General features: G+C 42.6%; 14 protein-coding genes across 14 annotated transcripts; 6 read left to right on the top strand and 8 right to left on the bottom strand. All coding sequences in view use genetic code 12, as the record gives it.

The window, feature by feature from the left end:
• Positions 1-48: 48 nt before the first annotated feature.
• Positions 49-3,675, top strand: PSN45_005042 (uncharacterized protein; the record flags this gene model as incomplete). Its single annotated transcript, XM_006685445.1, has 1 exon — positions 49-3,675. The coding sequence occupies one exon, from the start codon at positions 49-51 to the stop codon at positions 3,673-3,675; it is 3,627 nt and encodes a 1,208-aa protein (XP_006685508.1).
• A 38-nt stretch (positions 3,676-3,713) lies between these two features.
• Positions 3,714-4,796, top strand: NBP35 (cytosolic Fe-S cluster assembly factor nbp35; the record flags this gene model as incomplete). The annotated part of the gene is made up of 1 exon (XM_006685444.2): positions 3,714-4,796. The coding sequence occupies one exon, from the start codon at positions 3,714-3,716 to the stop codon at positions 4,794-4,796; it is 1,083 nt and encodes a 360-aa protein (XP_006685507.2).
• A 142-nt stretch (positions 4,797-4,938) lies between these two features.
• Positions 4,939-6,291, top strand: PSN45_005040 (uncharacterized protein; the record flags this gene model as incomplete). Its single annotated transcript, XM_066158421.1, has 1 exon — positions 4,939-6,291. The coding sequence occupies one exon, from the start codon at positions 4,939-4,941 to the stop codon at positions 6,289-6,291; it is 1,353 nt and encodes a 450-aa protein (XP_066014518.1).
• Positions 6,292-6,510: 219 nt separating this feature from the next.
• Positions 6,511-8,184, bottom strand: VAC8 (Vacuolar protein 8; the record flags this gene model as incomplete). The annotated part of the gene is made up of 1 exon (XM_006685443.2): positions 6,511-8,184. One exon carries the CDS (start codon positions 8,182-8,184, stop codon positions 6,511-6,513), a length of 1,674 nt encoding a protein of 557 aa, XP_006685506.1.
• Positions 8,185-8,470: 286 nt separating this feature from the next.
• On the bottom strand, positions 8,471-10,537 carry PSN45_005038 (uncharacterized protein; the record flags this gene model as incomplete). The annotated part of the gene is made up of 2 exons (XM_066158420.1): positions 8,471-9,821; positions 10,476-10,537. 2 exons carry the CDS (start codon positions 10,535-10,537, stop codon positions 8,471-8,473), a joined length of 1,413 nt encoding a protein of 470 aa, XP_066014517.1.
• A 146-nt stretch (positions 10,538-10,683) lies between these two features.
• PSN45_005037 (uncharacterized protein) lies at positions 10,684-12,059 on the top strand (the record flags this gene model as incomplete). The annotated part of the gene is made up of 2 exons (XM_006685441.2): positions 10,684-10,730; positions 10,847-12,059. 2 exons carry the CDS (start codon positions 10,684-10,686, stop codon positions 12,057-12,059), a joined length of 1,260 nt encoding a protein of 419 aa, XP_006685504.1.
• Positions 12,060-12,202: 143 nt separating this feature from the next.
• PSN45_005036 (uncharacterized protein) lies at positions 12,203-13,617 on the bottom strand (the record flags this gene model as incomplete). Its single annotated transcript, XM_006685439.2, has 2 exons — positions 12,203-13,529; positions 13,583-13,617. The coding sequence occupies 2 exons, from the start codon at positions 13,615-13,617 to the stop codon at positions 12,203-12,205; spliced, it is 1,362 nt and encodes a 453-aa protein (XP_006685502.1).
• A 148-nt stretch (positions 13,618-13,765) lies between these two features.
• PSN45_005035 (tRNA G18 (ribose-2'-O)-methylase SpoU) lies at positions 13,766-15,055 on the bottom strand (the record flags this gene model as incomplete). Its single annotated transcript, XM_066158419.1, has 1 exon — positions 13,766-15,055. The coding sequence occupies one exon, from the start codon at positions 15,053-15,055 to the stop codon at positions 13,766-13,768; it is 1,290 nt and encodes a 429-aa protein (XP_066014516.1).
• Positions 15,056-15,219: 164 nt separating this feature from the next.
• HIS3 (imidazoleglycerol-phosphate dehydratase) lies at positions 15,220-15,882 on the bottom strand (the record flags this gene model as incomplete). The annotated part of the gene is made up of 1 exon (XM_006685440.1): positions 15,220-15,882. One exon carries the CDS (start codon positions 15,880-15,882, stop codon positions 15,220-15,222), a length of 663 nt encoding a protein of 220 aa, XP_006685503.1.
• A 177-nt stretch (positions 15,883-16,059) lies between these two features.
• Positions 16,060-18,462, top strand: KIC1 (kinase that interacts with cdc31p; the record flags this gene model as incomplete). The annotated part of the gene is made up of 1 exon (XM_006685438.2): positions 16,060-18,462. One exon carries the CDS (start codon positions 16,060-16,062, stop codon positions 18,460-18,462), a length of 2,403 nt encoding a protein of 800 aa, XP_006685501.2.
• A 115-nt stretch (positions 18,463-18,577) lies between these two features.
• On the top strand, positions 18,578-20,479 carry SWC3 (SWR1-complex protein 3; the record flags this gene model as incomplete). The annotated part of the gene is made up of 1 exon (XM_006685437.1): positions 18,578-20,479. The coding sequence occupies one exon, from the start codon at positions 18,578-18,580 to the stop codon at positions 20,477-20,479; it is 1,902 nt and encodes a 633-aa protein (XP_006685500.1).
• Positions 20,480-20,565: 86 nt separating this feature from the next.
• On the bottom strand, positions 20,566-21,621 carry MRP51 (mitochondrial 37S ribosomal protein bS1m; the record flags this gene model as incomplete). Its single annotated transcript, XM_006685436.2, has 1 exon — positions 20,566-21,621. One exon carries the CDS (start codon positions 21,619-21,621, stop codon positions 20,566-20,568), a length of 1,056 nt encoding a protein of 351 aa, XP_006685499.1.
• A 126-nt stretch (positions 21,622-21,747) lies between these two features.
• MDM10 (Mitochondrial distribution and morphology protein 10) lies at positions 21,748-23,043 on the bottom strand (the record flags this gene model as incomplete). Its single annotated transcript, XM_006685435.2, has 1 exon — positions 21,748-23,043. The coding sequence occupies one exon, from the start codon at positions 23,041-23,043 to the stop codon at positions 21,748-21,750; it is 1,296 nt and encodes a 431-aa protein (XP_006685498.2).
• Positions 23,044-24,121: 1,078 nt separating this feature from the next.
• PSN45_005029 (uncharacterized protein) lies at positions 24,122-24,919 on the bottom strand (the record flags this gene model as incomplete). Its single annotated transcript, XM_006685434.2, has 1 exon — positions 24,122-24,919. One exon carries the CDS (start codon positions 24,917-24,919, stop codon positions 24,122-24,124), a length of 798 nt encoding a protein of 265 aa, XP_006685497.1.
• Between the last annotated feature and the right edge of the window lie 81 nt (positions 24,920-25,000).

Below are 25,000 nucleotides of genomic sequence, written 5' to 3'. Positions count from 1 at the left end.
TTTCATTTCCAGTCTCAAACCTCAAATCATCACCATACAAACCTAGTGATGTTTTCGAACAACAACAACACAAATGGATGGAACCAGGCCAAGGGGTTTTCTAGTACACCACCTGCCACTGCAGCCAACCAAAACTCGAATTCATTGTTTGGATCCTCGTCCAGCGCTCCCAAACCGTCGCTTTCTAGTGGACTTTTTGGTAATTCTACCAATACTTCCAAACCACTGGTGGGAGGTGTTCCCACCAATACATCGACGTTCAACCCGACCGCCACGTCGTCAAACACCCTTTTCTCCACCAACACGCCCGCTCAGACCAGCACAATGCCTACCTCAAATGGATCTACACAACCGTACCTGACGAGCACAATATTTCAAGGTATTCCAACCAACTACGAGATTCCAGCGTCCATCACTGGCGACTTGTTCTCGGACGACAACGACTCGTCCAAGAATACAGGAAGGTCGTTCTTTAATTTGGCCAGCGAACGGACTGCCACAGATTCTAAAAAAGATAGTTCTTCGTTATTCTCCAAGATTGCTGGACGGTTCAACATTTTCAAGTCAACTCGAGTATACGACGAAGCCCTTGACAATTCCAAGGGAATATTCGCTGCAAGTGATTTCCCTAGCTCGAAGACCTTGACACTTGGTGGTGGGAGAGGTGGTAAGAACAGAATCACCAAACCGGTTAAGTTCAGCCTGATAGAAGCCCGATCAACCAACGAAACCAAAAAGTTGATAATTAAGTCAAAACCTTTGAAATTCCATTTGATCAATGCCGACAAGGTGTTGGACTCCAAAAGAAAACGGGTTATAACATCGTTGGTGCCGTCCGATAGACTTCTCAATGATGAGCCCGAAGTACAAGACGACGATTCTGATTTCGAATTCTCCAGCACCAGTTTCGAGAAATCTAAGCTCTCCAACCACTCCAAAATCATTAGAGGAATACCAGAGCATAGCACATCAACCGAGTCGTACGGCGCAAGAACCCAGACCAGTGAAGATGGGTATTGGTGTTCTCCATCTATCCATGAATTGGCCTCCTGGTCCTTGAAAGATTTGTCCAGCATCGACAATTTCATAATTGGCCGTAAAGGGTATGGTCAAATAGCCTTTAACTACGCGGTGGACTTGTCAGACATAAAGAGAAAGTGTTCGGAGGAAAGCAAACTGTTTGACTCGGAGCTTTTCTTCAACATTGTAGAAATTGGATCAAAATACGTGAAAGTGTACAAAGATAGCAAAACAAAACCTCCTCGAGGGTTCGGCATGAATGTCCCCGCTACAATTACGTTGGAAAATATTAATCCAACTAGTGGCAAGGACTTGAACTCGTTTATTACAGTGCTTAAACAAAAAGAAGGAATGGAGTTTGTTACATACGATCCCATTGTATTCACATGGACCTTCAGGGTTCAGCATTTCAGCATCTGGGGGCTTGAAGATGAAAACGGACGGGAAATCACTAGACAGTCCAATAATGACGATGACTATATCAAAGAGCTCAAGAGACAAAAAATCAGTCGTGATACACAAGGACTTCCAGGAAACTGGAGTAACGATGCCGACGAGTCGGTTTTGAATTTGAAACGGAACTTATTGAACAACGAGATTGACTCCCAGATCAACATATTCAACGGCTCCCCAACTTCCCGTTTGTCTGCTTCAACAAAGAGAGGCGATTCAAAAGATTTCTTGGAAGATGCTCTTATCAATGACGATATTGTTCCAGCCCCTGCTAACGACAACTATGAATACTTGCGGAAATTGGTGAGTGTTTTACCAGCCAACATAGACTTTCTGGAGATTGTTCAGGAGAAAGCTTATGAACCCATAGTGGAAGAATCTGCATTTAATGCCATTCAACCGAGACCGAACATAGCTGTTTCAGACGATTGGTTGGTTCAATTGCACTTGACAAACGACTTAAACTCGGCTTTGGCACAGTATTTATCTAACCCGTCTGTCAACATTCAAGAAGATGGCAAACATAAGATGGATCTGATTGATGCCTTATTGTTCGGGGCCTTGAACGAAAGTGCTGAATCTAGTAAGGATGTTTCCACACCTCTGGTTAAAACAGACGATGTGAAAATGGCAGATGAAGTTCCAGAGATTGAGAACAGGGCTGAACTCATACAAAACACAGTCAAGTTCTTGAGTCAGCTATTGTCCAGGTCCAAATTTGAGAAACGGCCTAATGGCTTTTCAAAAGTAACTTCAAATAAAAGTAAGTTTTCGGATTTCATCCTGTTTGGTTTCACAAAAGAGTTCTTGGTGTTAATTGAGCTTTGTTCTGCATTATTCGACGATGTTGAGATTGAAACCAACGAGAACGGAATGGTTGATGATTCCGAATTGTCTACCTATCTTAAAGGTATCAAACAAAGGGAGGTATTCATCAACTGGTTGAAGAAATACAACGAGAGTGTCATGAAGGAATTGATCACTAATGCTCAAGATAACTTTGAAAAGGTGTTCATCCATATATGTGCTGGTAACGTCAAAGATGCCATTCTATGTGCGATCGAGGCTAAAAATCACCATTTAAGTGCCATTTTGACATTCATAGATTCCAATTTTGATGGAATCAAGAAAATGGCTAAATTCCAACTAGAGGACTGGGCTGGTAATGATTTGATTCCAGCTAATCTTTTGAAAATCTATAAATTCATTTCAGGAGATTATGATGAGGTGTTGGTCGACTTACCATGGAGTATTCGTCTTGCTTGCAAAGTATACTATCAAGATGCCAGTGTCAAATTATATGAATCGATTGAGGAAGTGGCGGAAGCCAAAGAATCTCGTAGCAGCAGTATTATTGAAGTATTAAAGTTTTACTGCCGCTTCCATCTTAAAGGAGAAGCATCAGGCTTGGAATACTTCAGGGAATCTCCACTTGATATCTCAATCAAGTGGCCAATTCTTAAAATACTTGGAGAAGGACTCGATGACAACATCACCTTGAAGTTCGGAAAACTTGTGGAACAACTAGGACTTTGGAAAGAATCCTTGTTTGTCTATGCTCATCTTCTCAACGACGCACACGTCGAAACATGTACCAAACAAGTAGTACATGAAAACATCAAAGAAATCAAGAACGATAAGACCCACATAGATGAAGAACCATACTTGGTCAATACCTTGGGGGTACCTTATAAATTGATCTATGAGTCTGTGGCTACAACCGAAATGAATTCCTCCAAAGACTACTGGAAAGCCTGCGATGCGTTCATTACTGCCAGTTCCTGGGACAAGGCCCATGAATGTATCGTGGAAAATCTTGGTCCTTCCACAGTCATTTCTCAAGACATCTTGGATATTAGAAGGTTGCAAAGGGTGTTATCTTCTTTCCCCGATAACGGCAATATTATTGCAACTTGGTCTCAGGGTGCTGGAATCTTCCAACACTACTTTAACTTGTTTCCTTATATCAAGCAGGGAAAGTCTCCCCATGATAAGAACGATATTATCGAATCATTGTTGGATAATATTCCCGTGTTGAAGGTTGACTCGCGCATTACTTCCAGGGCCGCAGCATGTATTATTTCTAGAGACATTGGTATTTTGGCCATGGGCTCGAAAATTGGAAACTTAAAACAACGGGTTTTCAATTTGCCTTTGGGAGAGGATGAAACCACCTTCTTTGAGTCCCGTCTCTTAACGTAAAATGTATTATGTATAGAAGCTGTCCAGCTGCAAAATAAATGCTCATAGAAAGTCGCACAACTTTTGTGAATCATCTTTCTCTCTTGATTACTAAGATACGAAACAAACATATTATCAACATGGCACCATCGGTAGTAAATGATGTATCTAAGACACAGCTCACGGCTGAGGAACCGGAACACTGCCCGGGGCCAGAATCTGAACAAGCAGGAAAGGACGATGCTTGTGACGGGTGTGCTAATCAAGATATCTGCTCATCTCAAATCCCCAAAGGACCAGATCCAGACATGCCTTTAATAACAAAGAAGTTGGGAATGATCGATCACAAGGTACTAGTATTATCCGGGAAAGGAGGTGTGGGAAAATCTACATTCACATCGATGCTCTCTTGGGCTCTAGCAGCTGATGAAGATCTTGAGGTGGGAGCTATGGATTTGGATATTTGTGGACCGTCACTCCCACGAATGCTCGGGGCTGAAGGCGAGTCTGTTCATCAGTCGAACTCCGGCTGGTCTCCTGTTTACGTGGCTGATAATCTTGGGATGATGAGTATTTCGTTTATGTTACCAGACGAAGATTCTGCTGTAATTTGGAGAGGAGCCAAGAAGAACGGGCTCATCAAGCAGTTTTTGAAAGACGTGAACTGGGGTGAACATCTTGACTATTTGGTAGTGGATACGCCACCAGGCACTTCAGATGAACATTTATCAGTGTCTACGTACATGAAAGAAAGTGGCATAGATGGAGCATTGATTGTGACCACTCCTCAAGAAGTGTCCTTGCTTGACGTCAGAAAGGAAATAGATTTCTGTCGCAAGGCTGATATCAAGATCTTGGGCTTGGTGGAAAACATGTCAGGGTTTGTTTGTCCTAATTGCAAAGGAGAATCTAAAATTTTTAAGCCAACTACAGGAGGAGGTGAACAGCTTTGCAAAGACTTGAACATTCCATTTTTGGGATCTGTTCCATTGGATCCTCGTATTGGACAAGCTTGTGATGCTGGTGTATCTTTCTTTGAAGAATACGCTGATTCTCCGGCTGCCACTGCCATTCTTGATGTGGTGGACGCATTAAGGGATCAAATAGAGATTTCTCTAGACAAGTTGAAGATTTCCAGTTGAATGGAAGTTAGAAGGTTGGTCTACACACTTTTATGTATTATATTACGAAATAAAATGGCATTTAATGATATTCTCGGCATTACATCTCATCTCACATTACTCAGAATAACTTTGTTTGCGACGCGCATCTGATAAGGATACCATGCCAAAGCCACTAGCGAACCAAAACTATCAACTCCTCAAAGACAAGACTTCGTATTCTGTCAGCAGGATAGGTGCATTATACAAGGACTTCAAAGATGCTAAGGAATTGAACCCTGAAGGATTCGAAGCCAATTTGATCTCTTGGCTAAACATTTTTAAAGTGGCTCTTGAAAATGATGTGATAGAGGCATCGAAACTTGCTATTCCACACAAGAAACCAGACTTGTCGCTGATGCTAGTATTACCAACAATAGGAAAGCCACTTAGCTTGGACGTGATTATTGGAGAGTTAACTGAATCCAAGTCCCTTATTCCAGTCTCATTGTTTCTTGCTTACGAGTCTAATATCCACAACTATTTGAACACCACCACCAGTATCTTCACGTACTTGTATCCATCCCACTGGGCAGATCGAGTATCTGGAATAGGTAGGAGTCTTTCCAACATCTTTTCGGCAAATTCAGAAAGGTATGTCCATTGGCCCTTTCTTGTAGAGTTTGGCAAGATATTCATGAATACCATTAACAAAGAAGTAAAAGGTGGGGTGTACAGTAGCAAAATATTCGACGAAGGAATGCTCATAGATATTATCCACAAAAACATCACCAAGAATTTCAGTATGCTTGATCTTCAAATACTTGTGAAGTATTTGAGTAGAGACACCAACGAATGCACTACTAAAATGAGTAAAGAAGATATACTAGTGGTAAAGTTCGACGACCAGTCTCCGGTAACGGATGAAGATATCAGCATAGCAAAACTCCGATTCAATATGAGCCAAGTTGCAAAAAGAATGAGTAGCATTGAGATGAAAATTGGTGAAATCAACCACAAAGTTAAAGAGTACCCGTCTGACAAAATCAAAAATGATGAGGCTATTAAAACTAAAGTCATGATGCTTTTAGGAGAAAGAAGAAGTCAAATAAAGGCATTCCAGCTGTGCTCATCAGCATATCAGCACTTGCAAGAAATTGTTTTGAAGATTGACGACGCTACTTCCAACATCAGCCTAGTAAATGCTCTTAAGCAGTCATCTAAGGCATTAAACCAGTTAAATGATCAGGTGGACCTTGAGGAGATAGATCTACTTCACGTAGAGATTGGAGATCAGATAGAAGCTACTGACCAAGTCACAGACGCATTGGTAACTGTTCAGATATCAGACGAAGAAATTGAAGATGAATACAATGCTTTGTTGAACGAGCAAAAGAATGATGAGCAGGAATCCAACGAGTTATTAAATAAGTTGCAGGGCCTTCATGTCGGTTCTGAGATTAAGATCAATGAAAAAGAAGCCAAAGAAGCCAAAGACGCCCCTGCCAAACAAAAAGCACAGTTAATACGCAACTAGGTTCAAGTATTTATTGATATAATTTTCAAGTTTAACAAAATATACAGCATTTAGTTAGAATGGAATCCTAAGATATTCCTGAATAAACCAACCGGTGGCATGGTGTTTGTGCAATCCTCTATAGATTGGTAGCCAAGAGAAGCATGAAAAACACAATTGGAAAGCGTAACTCTTTGACTTAATATATGCCAAACATTCTATCTGCAATTGCACTTAAAATCAACCCAAGATTTGCAAGATTTGTTGTGTAAGGTTGAATAATTCGACTCTGGAATCGTCGTACTGTTCATCATTAGGAGATATTTGTGATTGTTGCGATTGCTGGGAAATACCCAAGTTCTTGATACCATTCAAAATCGACTCATTTTCCTTTATCAATGCATTGATTTCACTGTTGTTAGATTCCAACAACTGTAAAATGGTCCAAAGAGCAATATGCTCGAAAGTACCACTTTCACTCTGTAAGAATCTGATCAAAAACCCGTAGATTCCTTCGTTTGGCTGGGTCCAATTGTTTAAAATATACTGTTTGTGTTCGTCTGAGACTCTTGAGCACAAGTTGGCCAATGCCGCAGCCGAGTTTCCACAAACTTCACCATTTTCACTGAAAGTCAAAGGAATCAACACATCAATAATATGACTCTCGTATAATCTTGGTTTCAAATCGTCAGCCAATGCCAAAATTGCAAAACAAGCAGATATTTCCAGTTGAACTGAAAGCGGAACACTCAATACCAAATCTTTACATTTATCCACAGCTCCAGCAGCCAACAAAGCCAATCTATTTCTTTCACTCGACGCAGCCAAGTTTCTTAAGGTAGAAACCGCATGACACTGAATTTCTTCCGAGTCGGAGTAGTTCAACAAACTCACCAATGGTTTCAAGAAACCTGCTTCGATAATTAAAGCTTCATTTTGAGGATGGATAGAGATGTTTCTGATACAGGCAACGGCTGCCAAGATCAATGGTTGGTGATTTGACGTTAACAATTGTACCAAATGTGGCAAACCTCCAGCTCTCACAATTTCCACTTGATAACCAGAATCTGAAGCCAAGTTTCTCAAGGCCAAAGTAGCCTGACACTGGACCCGAGGAGAAGGAGACGTCATCAACCCAACCAATTGACTCACCAACTTAGGTTCAGTAGTGGAGAGCTTCTTTCGGTTGGTTTCATCAACAGCAATATTGGAAAGAGCAGTGGTACAATAGTACTGGACATCGACATCCTCGTTCGACAACAACGACACCAACACAGGTACAGCACCAGCATTAACCAACTCCTGTCTATTTTCCCCGGAGTGAGTCATATTCAACAAGGCTCCGGTAGCATTTCTTTGCACTCTAATATCTTTCGATTTGGCTAATTTGGTCAATGGAATCAACGCACCGCTCTTAGCAATCTTGGACTTATTGTCATCTTGGGTTGCCAAGTTGGTAATACATCCAACGGCATTACATTGAACCTCAATGTTTGTAGACATCATCTGTCTAATCAAAGGTTCCAAACCTCCCATTTCCACAATCAAAACCTTATTTTCATTATTGACGGCCAAATTACCCAAAGCTCCACAAGCAGCCCTTTGGACTTCGGCATCGGAACTCTGTAATAAAATCAAGATTGGCTCCAACACATCTCTGTTGACCTCTCTCACGTCCTTTTCGGTTATTTCTGCAAACGCCAATGCAGCACTTCTCTGTAAGTCGATATTCTCAGAATACACCAAAGTGCTGAGAGCTTTCAAAGGCCCATTACTGAAGAAATCCACGTCGGAACGGTTTTCCAAGTACTGTAACAAGGCGGAGATGGCTTCTCTCTCGTTGTCAGCCAACAAGAGAGGCGAATATTTGCCGTTATTGTTGCGAGGAAATAAGCAACTACAACAAGCACCCATTTTCTATGCTGGACAAAACTGGCACACGAATAACAATCCTTTTGTTTCAAGTATCAAATACACGCGATGTATCAAAGACAATCCAAAAGTAGTTTCCAGCGGAATTGGTAAAAGATCGACAGAGGTGTAGTACACTAATGGTATAGTTATTCAAACTAACGGTGTTACTTTAGGATGGTGTTGTCGCAATTTTTTAATGACGATAAATTCCCTAATATTGGTTCTTAATCGGGCATATTTTCGCGTTTGCCCTTGAGAGCGCATTTATATATTATATAAACTAAAGTCATACTCTAACTGGCTTGAAGCCAGCGTAAAGATATCGAGAGAGGAACGCCCCACATGTTCCAAATATTGACAGAATTGCCACGAAAATTACCATATTGTCATAACTTTTGGAGGTGTTGGCTCCCGCAATGGCACCTCCAATAGGGATGCCAATGAGATCACCAAAACTAAACACAAAAAAAGCAGTTCCTGTCCGTTTGGCAAAGTCTTGTGTTTTGCTAATCTGCCCCACACAGGTAGGTGCCAATGAAAGTGTCAGGCCCGACGTGAACCCGTAAACTCCTGAAAATATAAAGAGTCCCACCAAAGTGTGAGACACCTTCGTATTAAGCCATAGCACGAAAATGGTAATGGTGGAGCACAGGCAGATTATACATAGCATATTAAACCGGCCGTATTTATCTGCGAGAATCCCAGGAAGAATTCTTCCGGGGATAGAAAGCGAGTTGAACGTGAGTATCAACAAGTACGACTTATCGGGAGAAAACCCTTGGGCAGTGGAATATGAAGTCACGTATGTCAGGGTCACCATGAATGCAAACCCTTGTCCCAAGAGTGATAGTACAAGACACGTGTAAACTTTGTCCTTGAAGACCCGTATATCGATGGTTTTAATCACCTCCATAAACACGCTTTCATTAGTGGAAGCCCTCGCAAACACACTATTGCGATCCTCTATAAGTAGAAGAGACACCACCAGAAGTGCCAAGCAGATGAAGGTCCCTACACGCACGGTCCATCCAAACCCAATTTGGGGGAAGAGAGACCGGTACATCACTGGGAACAATGCACCTCCAAGAGCACCTCCAAGGTATGAAGTGCCTATTGCCTGACCTCTTCTCTTGAGAAACCAGTGGGAAAGAACCCCGATGTTACAGCAGAAAATCAAGCTGGCTCCCAATCCTCCCACGATACTGTAGCTCAAAATAAATTGGTACGGCTTTGTTGCCCAGGAGCAACATAAGTAGCCTATAGCGAATAGGCAAATACCTGCCATCAAGGGGATTTTGGCCCCCAAACGATCAAATATCGGGCCCACCACCAACAAGCACCCAAACTGGATAAACGAGTTGATTGAGAAGATCCACCCAATCGTGGAAGTGGGGGTGGTGGTTAAAATATGTTCTACCAAATAGTTTTGCATCACTCCAGCAGAATTGAGAAACGCCAAACACGACACCATTCCACAAAAAGACCCAAATAAAACCATATATGCCTTCCTTCCACCTTCTGGAAAGAGGGATGGATCATCTAGCACCGGTATTTCACGACTATGGATCGCGACTGCATCTGTGATTGAGTGATCGTCTTCAATTTGCAATTTCTTCTCGTGATCTGCACCACCATGCCTGGAATGGTGAGAGCCTACATCCTCTTCCGCTAGTTGGATAAGGCCAGTTTGAGCATCTATAGCACTAGTACGTGGAACATCTACCATCAACACCAGACGAATTTCAAAAATCAAATTACTTTGATCAAGAACGGAATGCAATAGCCTTTTAAGCTAAAACTGTTCTGGCGCGCTACAACCTTATCCAAATATCGGGCTGATTACTCGGAACCGGCTCGAATATGAAATGTACACCACAGTAATTTAGGCTGTTTTGTGGGGCCTTTGACTGAACGATAACCACTAAGGGGGCTCTCCACTGCTAATAAGGTCCTTGCAAGAAACAAGTTTAGGTGAATAATTGGGTTTGTGGATATAACTTATATTTGTGTGGGTGTCTGGGCCAACTTCTGGCCCGTGGGATTTTGCAGCCCAAGCGGCATCAGTGAAAAATTCCGTTATTTGAGTTGTGAAGTCTGTGGTTCAAGATTTCACTGTTTATTATCAAGTACTTTCAATGTTAACATCGTGCCAGTACACTCAGCGGGAAGATGACCTTGCAAGATTAATTTGATCGTGTTAACTGCCTGTCATTTTCTTTGGACGGAATTAGTAAGCCTGGCTGCCACTTGTCTTCACCTACTTGTTGTTGCTGCTGCACATGTCTTGCTACTCGTAGCTTCTCAACGCCAACTGCTTGTCATCCCAACTAATAATTACACCCTTCAATACCATTTTTAACATCGAGAAGTTTCAGGTACCTGAGATTTGGTGTCTGGAAAGGTATACGGCTTTGTGTCACAATCTGGTGGCTCCTGCGCGCCGGCGTTCGCTCCCTAAAAGTTCAACCGCTTGTTCATGACCGATGAATAACTTTAAAAATGGGAATAAACAATCCAATCCCTAGAAGCTTGAAGAGCGAGTCCAAGTATGTATAACTCATATCATTTACTCTCCCCGCATCCCTAATGGGTTGTTTTTTTGGAGGATCGAGCACATTTTGCCCTGGTTCTGTTTGATATCAAATACTAATTTCCACCCTAGAAAAGCTGCTAAGGTTCTTGCGTCCTTCATCAAACCCAACCAGGTGGTGGGACCAGACCAAATCATTCCTCCACAAGTGTTGAAAAATGCCAAGGGGTTGGCGATCATCACCGTGTTGAAAGCAGGGTTCCTCTTTTCTGGAAGAGCTGGCTCTGGAGTTATTGTGGCCCGATTACCGGACGGGTCCTGGTCGCCTCCTTCCGCCATCATCACCGCCGGTGCTGGTGTGGGAGGTCAAATTGGTGCTGAACTCACGGACTTTGTGTTTATTTTGAACACCAAATCCGCCGTGGACTCGTTTGCTCAGTTTGGATCCGTCACCTTGGGTGCCAACGTGTCGGTAGCGGCGGGACCGTTGGGAAGAAACGCTGAAGGGGCGGGAACTGCATCGTTGAAAGGAGCGGCCGCCATTTTTGCATACTCCAAGACCAAGGGTTTATTTGCCGGTGTTTCTTTGGAAGGTTCGGCTATCGTGGAGAGAAGAGAAGCTAACAGAAAGTTTTACGGAGAAGATTGCAAGGCCAGACACATTTTGAGTGGCCGTGTAGAAGCCCCTCCTGCCTGTGATAGCTTGATGAGGGTATTGGAAAGTCGGGCTTTCAACAACCGGTTGCCCTCTGATGATGACGACTATGATGACGACTACTATGACGATATTCCCGACAATTTCTCAGATTCTACCACCGCGTCTCCTTCTTCAAGAAGACGTGCTGGAACCGCCTCCAGCCGTAGAAGGTACTCGGACGAGTACCTGGATGAGTATTCGGACGAAGATCGTGACTATGGAAGGAGTGGATCTTCTCGTGGAGGTGCAAGAAGGCAACCTTCGAATAGTTTGAGGACCAATTCCAAAACCAACTCGAGATGGGAAGACGACATTTACGACACGGGGAGATCCACCAACGGCCGCTCCCGAGGAAACAGCGAGGTAGATCGGTTGGGCTCTCGTCTTGGAGACTCGAGGATATCGAATAACGGTCCTTCAAGACCTCCAACCTCTTCCAAGCCAAACTTTGGAGGTGCTCCAAAACCAACTGCTTCACAGGCCATTGCTTTGTATTCCTTCAAAGGTGAACAACCTGGTGATTTGGCGTTCAAGAAGGGAGATGTGTTTGACATTGTCAAGAAGACCGATACTACTGACGATTGGTGGACAGGAAGAAACAATGGTGTGACAGGAATATTTCCTGCCAATTATGTAGAGTTGATCTGAACCGCTTTCCTGTAGAATTATTGAACTAACAAAAGTTCCGTATGTAATTAAAGAATACGACCATTGATATGCTGTTTTTCATTGACCCGTCCTTTTATTTTCCTATTGATGTTATATTTCCTAAATTTCCTCCTGATAACCTGTTAAAACTCGAATGCCTGCTGAGCAAACTGCTGCACTACAACCTTCCCCTCTGAAAAGGCTGGGTCGTCCGTGCGGTAAACTGCTGCTCTGTGTGTTTGCTTGGTTTTCCTAATCAAAACTGGGAACTTGTTCCAGTTAAGCTTGTTCAAATTATTAATGATAGTAACCTGATCTTCATTCAAGCCAAGTTTAAAATCCTGCTCCTTTCCACTAAGGTTGACAAGACTGCCGGTCTCTCCACTAGTCGATCCGGTGCTGGCTTGGTAATTCTTATAGGAATCACCGTTCATTGCCGTAAACACAGATTCAACAAAAGTGTCAGTTTGGTCCTCCATTCTCTGCGAGACCCCTTTCTCAAAGCTTTCAAGTGTCCAGTCGTCCGAGTCAGTATCGCTCTTGGTACCCTCGTACAAATGAACCAAGCTGTTTGCTCGGTCCTTAAAAAAAGCTCCTACTCTTCTGTGGTTTCTGAATGCTTGTACACCAGCAAGTCCAAGAGCGTACAAAATCCATAAGGGAAAAACAACAACTGCGTAAATCAACTTGAGCCAATTGAACTTTCTCCACAACGATCTCTTGCCTCTTTTGACAATAGGAGGCTGTACATTGTCATTAAGTTCGCTCTTGAATTCAAGTGGTTTTGAAATATCCACCACATTTGGAGCATATCCATCAACAAACTCAAGAACATAAGCACTGGCATTTTCGTTGATCATCGACTTGAACGGATCCCGAGACGAAATAGCGGCTGTGTACCAGGCAGTTCTCTTGTCGTTAATGACATTGGCATAGAGCACCAAGTTGTTGAAACTGCTCAATGCCTTGAAAAAAGCTGACCGGTGGTCTGACATCCACACAAGCAACGGGAGCTTATCTTTCTTCCTGTCGCCCAAAAACAACTGGAAGCCAGTATGAGCCAAAACGTATGGAGAAATATAATTGTAGATTCTGGTTCCCCAACTTGTCCCTGGATTCAACGCTCCTACGTGAGGAGTACAGAAACTGGTGAAGTTGATGGGCTGGATATTGTCGAAGAATCCAATTGAGTACAAATATCCCACAGCATACCGGGATATCAACCCTCCAAGAGAGTATCCCACTATGGAAAACTTGGTAACCTTATCCTTGTCTACGGTCAAGTCTTGGGTCTTTGCGAGAATCTCATCACAAATCCGTTTCCCATTCACGTCAATCCCATCGTGCGTGAGAAATCCGCTGTGTGATCCGGTGATGTAGCATACAATCTTTTCCTTGGTTGCTCTTGATTTAGCTTCTTGCTCAATTTGAGACTTAACATACGCCATATGGGAGGAGGTTCCCCAAAGCCTGGATCGTTAGTACCAAGCCCATAAGAATTTTCTAGGTGTTAATATACATACCCGTGCACCAAAACAACAAGGTGATATTCGACCATTATGAATAATTAAAAGAGATATAATTAATTGGAGTAAATCACAAGATGTTTTTCTGGCATTATATTTTCGCAGCCCAACATTCACATGAGCAGCTTCTATATACAAGGAACATTCACATGAGCAATTTGTATATACAAGTTATTCAAACTACCGCATAAAGCTCGATATCAATACGCTGGCGGCGGAGCTCACATTAAGTGAGTCGACCACGGCATCGGAGTCTGTTCTGTTCTTCGAAAGTCTGACGTAGAAATCTGATAAGTTCTTGATGTTGGTCCGCACACCACTACCTTCACTACCCAACACAAGAAGAACCGGAGCATCCACAAGAATATCTGAAAGCTGACTGTGGGTGATAGTTTTCGTGGATTCCTTTACTTCGGTGGTCACAAGGGCCCAGGGACTCTCTTTAACGTCTCGAATGAACTTCAAGCCGTTCTCAACCTGGTAGATGTCCATCAAGTCAAGAGCTCCAGCAGCAGCTTTGGCAGCAGCGGGTCCAAGGCGAGCAGTGTTGTGTGATGGGGTGACAATGAAGTCCACTCCGAAGAAGTAGGCAGACCGGATAATGGCCCCAACGTTTTGGGGGTCGGTAATTTCGTCCAAGTAAAGTGCCAATGGATTTCTCGATTCCTCGGACGACCGTTGTACCTGTTTGTGGATAGTGGTTTGGGCGTTGTAGAGTTCGTTCCAGATGTCGAGGTTGTACGTGCCGGTTTCAGCATCATGGGGGCCGAGCTTGGCCAACGTAGGGAGTTCGAGCTTGCGGGTGGCCAACGCAACTCCATTATGCACCGCTTTATTGGTGAGGAAATCGAGCTGCTGCTTACTTGCAGCCAATTCGGTTTGAACACCGTACTTCTTGCACATGCTAAGAATATCGGTTATTGGTGTCTTCCCTTCAGTGTACACCAACTTCTCATACAGCTGTCTTTTTTTGGCCTTCAAAACCGACAAAACTGCATGTCTGCCGTACACATATTCCAAGAGTGCATTATCGAGGATGGAGTGTTTTTCGAAATCGTCATATCTCGAGCCTCGGTAATCGTTTGACGTTTGGGACCTCGAGTCGCGGTAGCTATCTGATCGTTGGGGTCTGGAGTCCCGGTAGTTATCTGATCGCTGAGTTCTTGAATCCCGGTGATCTCGATCGTCGTCTCTTTGCATCCGGGCATGCTCTCTCTTGTGCGACTTGAACCGTTGCTCTCTAGATATTTTGTGCTCAAGCTTCTGTTTGCCCCAATCACTCATGAAGCTGTACTTCTTTGTGAAAAATTCGTCTTTGGAGACACCCCTTTTTTCCCATTCTTTCTCTTTCTTTGGGGGATCTTGGGGAAGATACCTATCTATTGTGGTGCGCTTGTCTCTGCTCTGAGCCTTGGAAGCTCCCAAGGATCTTCTCACGTTGGAGACGTATCTGACGCTTTGTTTCAACATGGTACTGCGAGAGATTCTTTTCGCACCGCGATGAGATATTTGTAGGGTCTTTGAGCTTATCAATAAATATATTTAATAGTGTACAAGCTGGGGAAGTAGAACTTAAGATCCCAACTAGAGTCTGATGAAATATGGGGGGTACTTGTTCTAGAAACTGGTGTTTCCTAAAATAAAACTCCCTTAGTACTAGGTACTTCATCGGTCCCGTTACTTGAAATGGCTTCCTTAATGGCCACTGCTAATGCTTTGAAGGCACTCTCGGCCCGGTGGTGATCGTTGAACCCCCTCAAGCAATCAACGTGTAAGGTGATGGCGGCTCCTTGGGCAAAACTTTCAAGAACGTGAGGAATCATCTCACACGATAAATCCCCAATTTTTTCTCTCTTCAAACCCAAGTCGATCACCGCATACGGTCTGTTGGAAAGATCCACTACCGCTCGACTCAAAGCTTCGTCTAACGGGGCAAATCCAGTTCCAAATCTCTTGACACCTCTCACTTGACCCAACGCCTTGTGGAAGGCCATTCCCAACGCGATAGCCACATCTTCCGCCGAGTGATGGTCATCGATGTGGAGGTCTCCAATACACTCCACTATAAGTGACCAGCCCGAGTGCTTTGCCAACGCGTGCAACATGTGGTCCAAAAACCCAATACCAGTTTGTACGTTGATGACCTGCGAAGAGGTGGCCTGGGTAGCGTGCTCATCAGATTTAGAGCCACTTTGTACAAACAACGACTTTTCAAGAGCCACATGTCCTCCATCCAACGACAAAGCGATCTGAATTTTGGTTTCGTTGGTGTCTCTAGATATCGTAGCGGTTCTCATTATGAGTCAATTGATAAAGTTGAAGTTGGAGTTGGAGTTGGAATCGCGAGAGAAATTCAATTTTAATCCTCAGTGCGCACGTATTGGTCCTCATCCCATCCCAGTTAATTGTTTTACCCAATTAACCAATCTATTTGCAGATCCCTGCTAATAAAACTAGGTTGAAACCGTGCAATCATGAGTGCCACCGAGTTGTTCAAGCGAACCGAAATCATTGGAAGGGGGAAGTTTGGGGTCGTTTACAAAGCCCTCAACCGGCAAACCAAACAGGTGGTGGCCATTAAAGTATTAAACTTGGATACCCAGGAAGATGAGGTGGCAGACGTCCAACAGGAGGTGCAGTTTCTTGCTGAGTTGAAAAATGTTCCCAACGTCACCCATTACTATGGGTCTATATTGAATGATACTCGTCTCTGGATCATAATGGATTATTGTTCTGGAGGATCGGTTAGAACTCTTCTTAAAGCCGGAGTTTTTGAAGAGAAGCATATTGGAGTGGTCATCAGAGAGCTGTTGATTGGTTTATCAGCCGTACACAAACTAGGGGTGATTCATCGAGATTTGAAGGCTGCAAACATCTTAATCTCCAAAGAAGGAAACGTACAATTATGTGACTTTGGGGTGGCAGCAAAAGTCTCGGCTAACTCTTTGAAGAGAACAACAATGGCCGGGACTCCCTACTGGATGGCCCCCGAGGTGATCAGGGAAGGTGATACATATAATTCAAAAGCAGACATTTGGTCCTTAGGTATCACCATCTATGAGATTGCCACCGGTAACCCTCCTTATTGTGATAAAGATGCTCTGTGGGCAATGCAAATGATCTCAAAGCTGACACCTCCGAGATTGGAAGGCCGGGACTACTCTCCTAATTTAAAAGAAGCCATTGCCTTATGTCTTGATGAGAATCCTGAAGAACGACCTCTGGCTGATGACCTCTTGAAGTGTAAATTGGTGAAGTTCTACCGCACTTATCCTACCGTTACTCTAAAGGAAGTCATCAGCAGGTACTTGGTGTGGAGAGATAATAATAATAGAAAAGACTCGACGGTTTTTGTGAGTTTGGAGAATGATTTAGGTGACCCTCAAGCAGAAGGTGATCCAGGTGATGCGAATCACATTCAAGTTAAATGGGATTTTGATTCTCTAAGCAGTAGAGAGTATATCATTGAAAATGACATCGACTTGGATGGTGTGGATGACAGACTTGATAATACCTACTCCTTGGGCGATTACCAAAACAACGATACCTATAGAACTGAACCAACATTAAAGGCTGACCAATACACTAGCACTTTACGAAACAATTATTCCCACTATGATAAGCTCCTCAAAGCAGCTCCTAGCTCAGCTGCTCCAAAGAATGATATTCCCATATCATTGCAAAGTCTCTTTGAAGAGTCTCCAGAAATAGCAGCCCAACTGGGTCATGTTGGTGGGGACTTTGAACTCCCACCTCCAGGAATAGGTTCACAGCAGTCTGAATCACGGATGGAATCACCAACCATTGAAATCCCCGATATTGATAAGCTTCCCAATTTATCGTCTGTGGGCTCAACATCAACCCATAACCTCAGCGGGCAAAATTCCAGTCAACCTCATTTGAGTAAACCTCCGGCCTTATATCACTCCCAGTCAGCTTCTGGAAACTTGGAAACTCGTTTCTCTACCACTGGCAATCAGCCAGCTACGCGGCCTCGGAAGAAGACTATTTCCAATTCGTTTGGAAGCACCAGCTCCTCTAGTGGATACTATACAAGCGGAACTTCTCATGCCACTCCTCATACTCCAACATACTCAACGTTGAATAACTCCAACAACACCCCATCACCAAATCCTCCTTCTACGTCTACTTTTGCCAGCAACTCCACCGCAGGCTCACCTTCTAAGTCCATGAAGGCATTGCTGACCTCAACAAACCCTTTGCTTCAACCAATAAATTTCAAATCTAGTGAAAACTCGGTCTCACAGCCGAATTTGACGTCCATGAATAATGTTTCTACCGTTAGCAACAATGGTCTGGTCAGTAATGGTGGGGCTCAACCAGCAGCAAAACCAAGGAAAGCCCGCCCTGGTCTACATATTCAAATGCCTACCCCCAATAACACTGTCAACTCACTTTCAGCCCTCACCAACACCAGCACTAACCCTGCTGATGCTGAAAATGACCACGAGGTGCTAAATCAGTTTGGTGTTAAACCTGTGCAAGTCGGTAGTATGTCAATGACTCCATTAACGGAGAAAGATTCATTCGTGGGCAATGGAGAAGGAATAATCACAGAAGAGAAGTCATCTACTCCCCAAGTTCCAAGAGAACGGGCCGAGTCTATATCTACGTCAAGCAGGTCGATACATGTTCCCCAAAGAAAGTTGACTGCTTCAAATTCATTGGCCGTTTCCAAACAGATTGGCAGTAGCAGCTCACCATCGAGCTATATCAGGACAAAATTCCCAGCCGTTCCCAGCATCAACGGAGAGTTCTTCGTCGATTCAACTCCCAAACTCAAGTTGGTCAACGAACTTGACAATATGATTCGACTCTTCAATCAAGGTTTAGAGGCCCTAGAGGAAAATCTCTAGTTGTTATTACTTAAAATCTTCAAATATCATTACAATGCATACATAAATACCTAGTCGCGCTCGGATTTTTCAAACTTTGAAATCTTCCAAACCCATATCTTAATTTCAATATACCATGCCTCCACGTATGAGGAGGAGGATCACCTCTGCCAAGCGAGAGCAGATTGAGAAGGAGGAGAAGGCTTTGTCCAAATCTATTGTTCGGCCATTCGACGTGGTTGCAGGGCTTCCTGTTTCTTACAGTCAGCCACCTTATGGAAACTATGAAGATGTTCTCAAGACTCCCTTAACGGTCAAGGACTCGGGAATACTATACCGATCCTTGATGAAGTCTCGTACAAACTATGTGGGATCGTGTCCAATGTTTCGCTTGTATTGGATAAAACAGACATCCTATGCTAAGAAATTGATGGGTGAAAACAGACTTGTAAAGACTGAAGCTGATAGAGCACCAGTGCTTTCAGCTGATGTGAATGCTAGGGATGTTATGGTGAAACTCTGTGACGCTGGATTAACATTGGGTCCACACTTTTTTGAAATCAGAATTTTCATTGCCAAAGACGAACGATCTCAGAAGAAGGATGAGGAGCCTGTTGAAATCAAGGAAGAAGCTGGTAAAGATAAATCAGAACAGCCCGAAACAGAAAATGGTGACAATTCAACTGAGAACGATAGCAAATATGATGGACAAAGTAAGAATTCTATGGAGGTAGACGGACCAAATCAAACCAAGTCAAACACTCTAGAGTCAGATCAAAAGCACCCTGAACCCGCTAGTAAACCCACAACTCCTGATCCAAGTGAAGAAAACTCCTTAGCAGAAGTCTCTAACATAGAAGACACGAATAGTCAAACCCCGAAGAATGCTTCGTCGTCACCGGCTCCTCAATTGAGCTCTGCTGTTACTACTCAAATTGAAGACTCTCAAATCACAAAACAATCCTCTAATCCTTCCGGCCAGTCCAAGTCAGAGAAGCCCAAAAAGGATAAGGATCCCACGGATGCTTTATCGGCTGAAAACACCTTAATGGTGTTCAACCTAAATGCTCTTGCCAAAGTCGACATCAATTTGCACCGGCTCATGAAAATCGTGGCAACCGGTAGTGCCAACCCCAACCAGTTGATGACGTTTCAGGGATATATATTAAGAGCCAGAGAAATGGGATCACCTCCACATCCATTTCTTGTGCCAAACTTCCGGCTCGATCCTCATACGCCATTGAGAATAAGAAAACCATCTAAAGAAAAGGGTACCAAGTATCTCAAACTCTCTAAACAAACCGCAAAAGAGCAGAAACTTACAGCATTCCAGGAAAAATACATATCGGATGCTACATTGGTTTTTGAGTTTGTGGAAAACTCGAATGTCCGATACATGCTTCCTAAAAACTCCATATGCGAAATACTACCTTCCAAAAAAAGTAGTGATGATAGAGACTTGTTGATCAGCTTCCTTTGGATACACAACCAAACTGAGGTGGACAGGTATGAAACACTTTTGGAAGAGTACGAGACTGCTGTGCAAGAAAGAGAGAAAAAGGAGCGTGAAGAGCTTCAAAGGCAGGTTGCTGAAGAAGAAAGACAAAAACAGATTGCTGAAGGAAAGATTGTTGAAGACCCTCCAGAACCAGAACCAGAACTTCCAAGAAGTAGAAGAAGACCTCCCCCAAGAAGAGGTGCTAAGAAACAAATCAATAAGCCTCCTAAAAAACTTGTTGCTCCAGAAGAACCAGAACCAAGGTATACTGCAGTTTCATTTGTTATTCATGATATTTCCACCAAGTTTGTGTCAATTCTTTTGAACAGCATGAAACCAGAAGCTGAGGTTAGAAGCTATATGAAACGTATTCTTGATAGAGGAAGTAGGTCTGCTAGTCTTCATCTTTGGTATCAAGTAGATGGTAAACTAGATGAAGCATTGGCTGAAAACATTAGAGTTGAAATCTCTAACGAAGAAAAGAAAATGACAGGATTCTCTACCGCCAATGCTAATGCTGCAAAAAAGAGAAAGTTGTAAAAATACTGTAAAATAATATTTGATTTTTATATATGGTATATACATGGTAGAGATGAAAAACTAATTATACACAAGGAGGGTTAGTATTAGGCTTTGGCTGGTTGTTCAAGAACACTTAACAAAGCTGAAAACTGTTTCATGTCAGTGGCCATTCTCTCACTGGCTCCTCTTACGTTATTGTTAGTTGGTTTGTAAAGAGATGAGTTTTCTCCCAAACCACTGGACCAAGGACCACTTTGCACTCCATTGGCTTCCAATCTCACTTTACCGGAGTTGGATACTTCTGCATCTGTCACTTGGAATGGAATAACAAATTGTCTTTGGTGCTTTCCTGGAAAGTTCTTGGTGTAGTTTCTTTGTAAAGAATTGTTATCATTTATGGAGGCAATGAAACCACCTATAGCTGCATCTCTAGAATCAATGATTCTTCCTGGGGCCATAGCTGCGTATTTGATACCGTTTGGAGTATTAGTCAATCTTCCCTTTTGAAGGTATGAAAATCCACCAGTACCTTGGATTCTGTTTGATTTTTGGCTCAAAAGACCACTTTTGGCTTTCTTGAAATCTTGGGATGTGTTAAGAAACTCATGTACTAATTTGTGTTCATTTCTAGCTCCGTTGGATACCAATTTGTCTGGATAGTTTTTCAACATGAACTCCTTATATTGGTTATAAAATTGGGAATTTTTCTTCAACAACTTTTTCACCGCTTTGTTGGGAGTACTTGATTTGAGGTTCAAGCCAAATGAAACTGAATCTTCATTAGAGCTGTTGACATCTTTGGCTTTCTTTGGTGTAAGGGTTTGTTCAGATTTAAATAAAGGATTGGTATTGTGCTCTGTTCTTACAGGAATGTTCATTTCTTGAAACTTGATTCTGTTGTAGAAGCTTCCCGAGTACTTTTCGACATCTGGCATGCTTGTGGCATTGTCGATATCATTGTAAACTATATGAGAAAATCCAATTTGCTTGGGCAATGCGGTCTTGATACCAAAGTTGGATCTGATGGCACTGGATTTAGGAGTGTAAATAATCTGATGAGTGGGCCCAGATTGGTTCCCTCTTAACACCTTGGACAACGGTTTAGCCACCTGTGCGAGCTTTGAGTCCTTGAAAAGGCGGAAGAGCTCTTGGTTGTTCATAGTTGTTGTAATAGCAGTAGTTTTCAGTGGATGAAAAATTTTGAATGCGAAAAATCATGTTACCCGGTCAATTAACGATAGAGTAGGATAAATAAAGTATATTGAATATAATACATTAATAAGTCATTAGCATGCATAAGAAAACGATACTCCAAGCTTGTTGAACTCGGGTTGGTTGGTGTTTGGATTCAAAGAAATCCGAGTTCCAGCACTCACTAGAAAATCCTTACATCTTCCTTCCCATAATAATTTAATCATTCTATCATTTAGACTGGTTGAAAACTTCAACACAGATGAAAAGTCACTTTGCTTTACGAGATTCTGAAACACCGCCATGACCGTCTGTTTATGTATTGGCGGCTCAGGCCCGGTGACATCTATCGAGCTCATGCCTGGAGAAATCGTGATACTTTGGGAATTAGGTGATATCTTCATAGAAGAGTTGACAATCGCATCAGTGTCATTGTATGGTGAAGGCTGTTTCGACAAATTGTAAAGCTCAAACCCCAAGGATAAGTTACTGGCGTACGAATAAAGATTAAACTCGTACCGAGAACTAAAGGTAGATGCAACCGAAGTCTTCACTGTGTAAGTTGAAGATAGTTGACCAAGAATAGGATTACAGGCTATGGTCATGGTCAAGGGCTTTCCCGTGGTTGTTGACCTTGTTGAGTACCTAAAAGCAGTAGACAAACCGGGACTCAAGGTCATGGCTGCGTACCAGATTTCAGTTCCGATGGATACCACTGAATTATCGAGTTTGGGGATGATGGGGAGATGTTGGCCCGAGAATTTGGCACTGGTGGCGCTTGTCTTCTCATTCTGGCCAAAGTTATACAAGCACCTGAAACCTATCAAGGCCTCATTTGTGGAATAAATAAACTCTCTCAGTAGCTTGGATGTGTTGTTCTGCAAATAAATAATCATGGTTCCATTCTTGGACAAATTAGGATTACTTATCGACTTGATCAAAAGCTGGGTCAGCTTTGAGATCCTCTTGATGACCATTGCTTCCAAAGCAGAACCAGGAAAATACATTCTGCCGTATAATAAGGATGGTTTGGAAATGTCCGAAGGGACTGCTGAGAATTCAGACTTAGTTTCTAGTTCTTTGGGTTCAATTATCTTAAAACCAGAGAGTGCCTCTTGTAAGGACATGTTCTTTGTTCCCAATGTATTCTTTAACGGAATGCTCGAGTATAAGTATGCCAATGAGCCATTTATAACGTTATAATTTGATAACGTAAAACTGGAAGCCGAGTAGTCTGATGACTTGGAAGATATATCTAATTTACAGCCATTGGGAATGCTAAAATCCAAGATGGCTTGAGAATTGGATGTGATATTTGGGAATATGTTATCCTCCGACCAGCCAGTGGTCTTATAGAAACATTTTTGAAGGTATTCCATGTAGGTATACATCACTCTGCTTGTAAAAGAATTTAGTGAGTGAGACTTCGAAATAAAAACAATGAGAATATTGGTACATCTGCTAAAAGATGATATTGAGGGGCAATATTAATTGGTTTATTATATAGGTGGAAGACGGACTTGAGTATAAAAGTAAGTCTATAGTGTGTACCAGTGGTGTTTTTAGGTGTCGATATGAAACAGGGAAGATTCTTTGATATCAATTGATTGTGGGAAAGAGTTGCAAATTTGGCGAATCTAAGATAAGAAGGTAGGTAAACTCCTAATTTGGAATTCATGGGATACTGTTTATGTAGAAAACTGTAAGAGAAGGACACCAAAGATTTTAAGTGAGATTTTCAGCATTCTACGAAGTGCCATTTTCAAACTTGCATATCAAATCCTCACATACCAAAGTCCAGTATATTTATTAGAAATTTAATTATACCTATTTCTCAAGAGGACAAAGAAATGAAGTGTTATCCAAGTATAAGCACTAAACCAAAAAAAGGCTCTTTTAGAAAAGATGTCTATAAGAAGGTGAAGTCATGAAAACACAGCTTATGGAGTCAGATAAAACTAAGTCTCTTAGCTTGTCATGCTGTGAAACAAGAGCACATACCTGTAGAAAAACCAAGTCCCGAGAAGCTTGCGAAAAGAAGTACACCAGAACCTCAGGCTGATGAGCCTAATAATAGTGTCAACGATGAGCATCCCAAACACGTCTTAAGCTCTTTGCACACTGCAGATGAATCAATTATGGATGGGAACTTTTCGTTTCAAGCAATGTCTATCGTAATTGAAACCACAGACAACGACACATTAAGCTTGGCACTGACAGTCGGCACTCTTCCAACTGAAAGTTGTTCCATGATTGACCACGAAGTAATAGAAGAGTACTCTGTCCACAGATTTGTGCCCGACCCCAACTTTGTTCATTTCATTGAGGACATTTTTCATCTTGGAGGTAACCGCTCAGAAAGAGCAGTTCAGAGCAGCACCAGAGTAAACATTGGTCCTGACACTAACCGAGTGAGAAGTTTGGTCGGTTTCTATGAGACGCTTCGCACCTGAGTAGGTGTACTTAACTTTATATGTTCTTCAAATCATTGAGCGATTCAATAAGATTATCGATATCAGGAAAGTCGTTCCTAAAATAATTAGATTTCTCCTTGATGGACTTCTTCTTCCCATCGAAGCCTTGCAGTTCTGACTCATCATTGAGGTAGAAAATTAAAAACTCAATGATCTTGAAGTTGAGCATCTGCTGGTTGGCAGACTTCATGCTCGAATTATTTTCAATGGACTTTTTAGGCACAGACAAATCGGATATCTTTAGTTTACTGATGAGAATAGAGCAGCCATTGCACGATTCGAATACCCGGAAATTGTCTAGGTTTTTGATCAAAATATGAAGCAAGGTGGTGATAAATGAGATGGTCACCTCAAACGGAACAGCTGGACTGCCCAACTCAACGAACCTCAAGATCTTCCTCATGTCGGTGGTGTTGGAGAAAATCGATCGAGACGGTGAATGAATCAACAAAAGTCCTTGTAGAAGTCTGTTGAGTTGCACAATTGATGCACTATCAACAGTGCTAATGTTATCATATATCCAGTCAAGGTACCTGTCAATACTCAAGACCAAGCTGAAGCGGAAGTTGTCTTGGAGCTTGACAAATCGAACCAACTTGCTACTTGATGAGTTTGCAGAAAACGGAGCCATGGTCATTGGTGTACGTTGTGCCTGGATTGAGGGCATCATTGACTGGAGGAGCAGGTTTAAAAGGTCAATTGCATCGGCCAAGTTTTGCTTGGATGGGTCTGCATTCAAGAGATCCTTTATTTTGAGAATAGACGCCTCGAGTTCGTGGTCAGAAACTGTCATCTTTACTTAACACCTTTACAACCGGTGGTATTGTTAGGTTTTGCGGAGGATGCGCATTTGTTGTCGTTTCTGTTTTCGGAC

The sequence above is a fragment of the Yamadazyma tenuis genome, chromosome 7 (genome assembly GCF_029203305.1).
Source record: "Yamadazyma tenuis chromosome 7, complete sequence".
Taxonomy (NCBI): domain Eukaryota; kingdom Fungi; phylum Ascomycota; class Pichiomycetes; order Serinales; family Debaryomycetaceae; genus Yamadazyma; species Yamadazyma tenuis.
The sequence above is the reverse complement of the archived record's forward strand: the minus strand, read 5'-3'. Positions and strand labels throughout refer to the sequence as shown.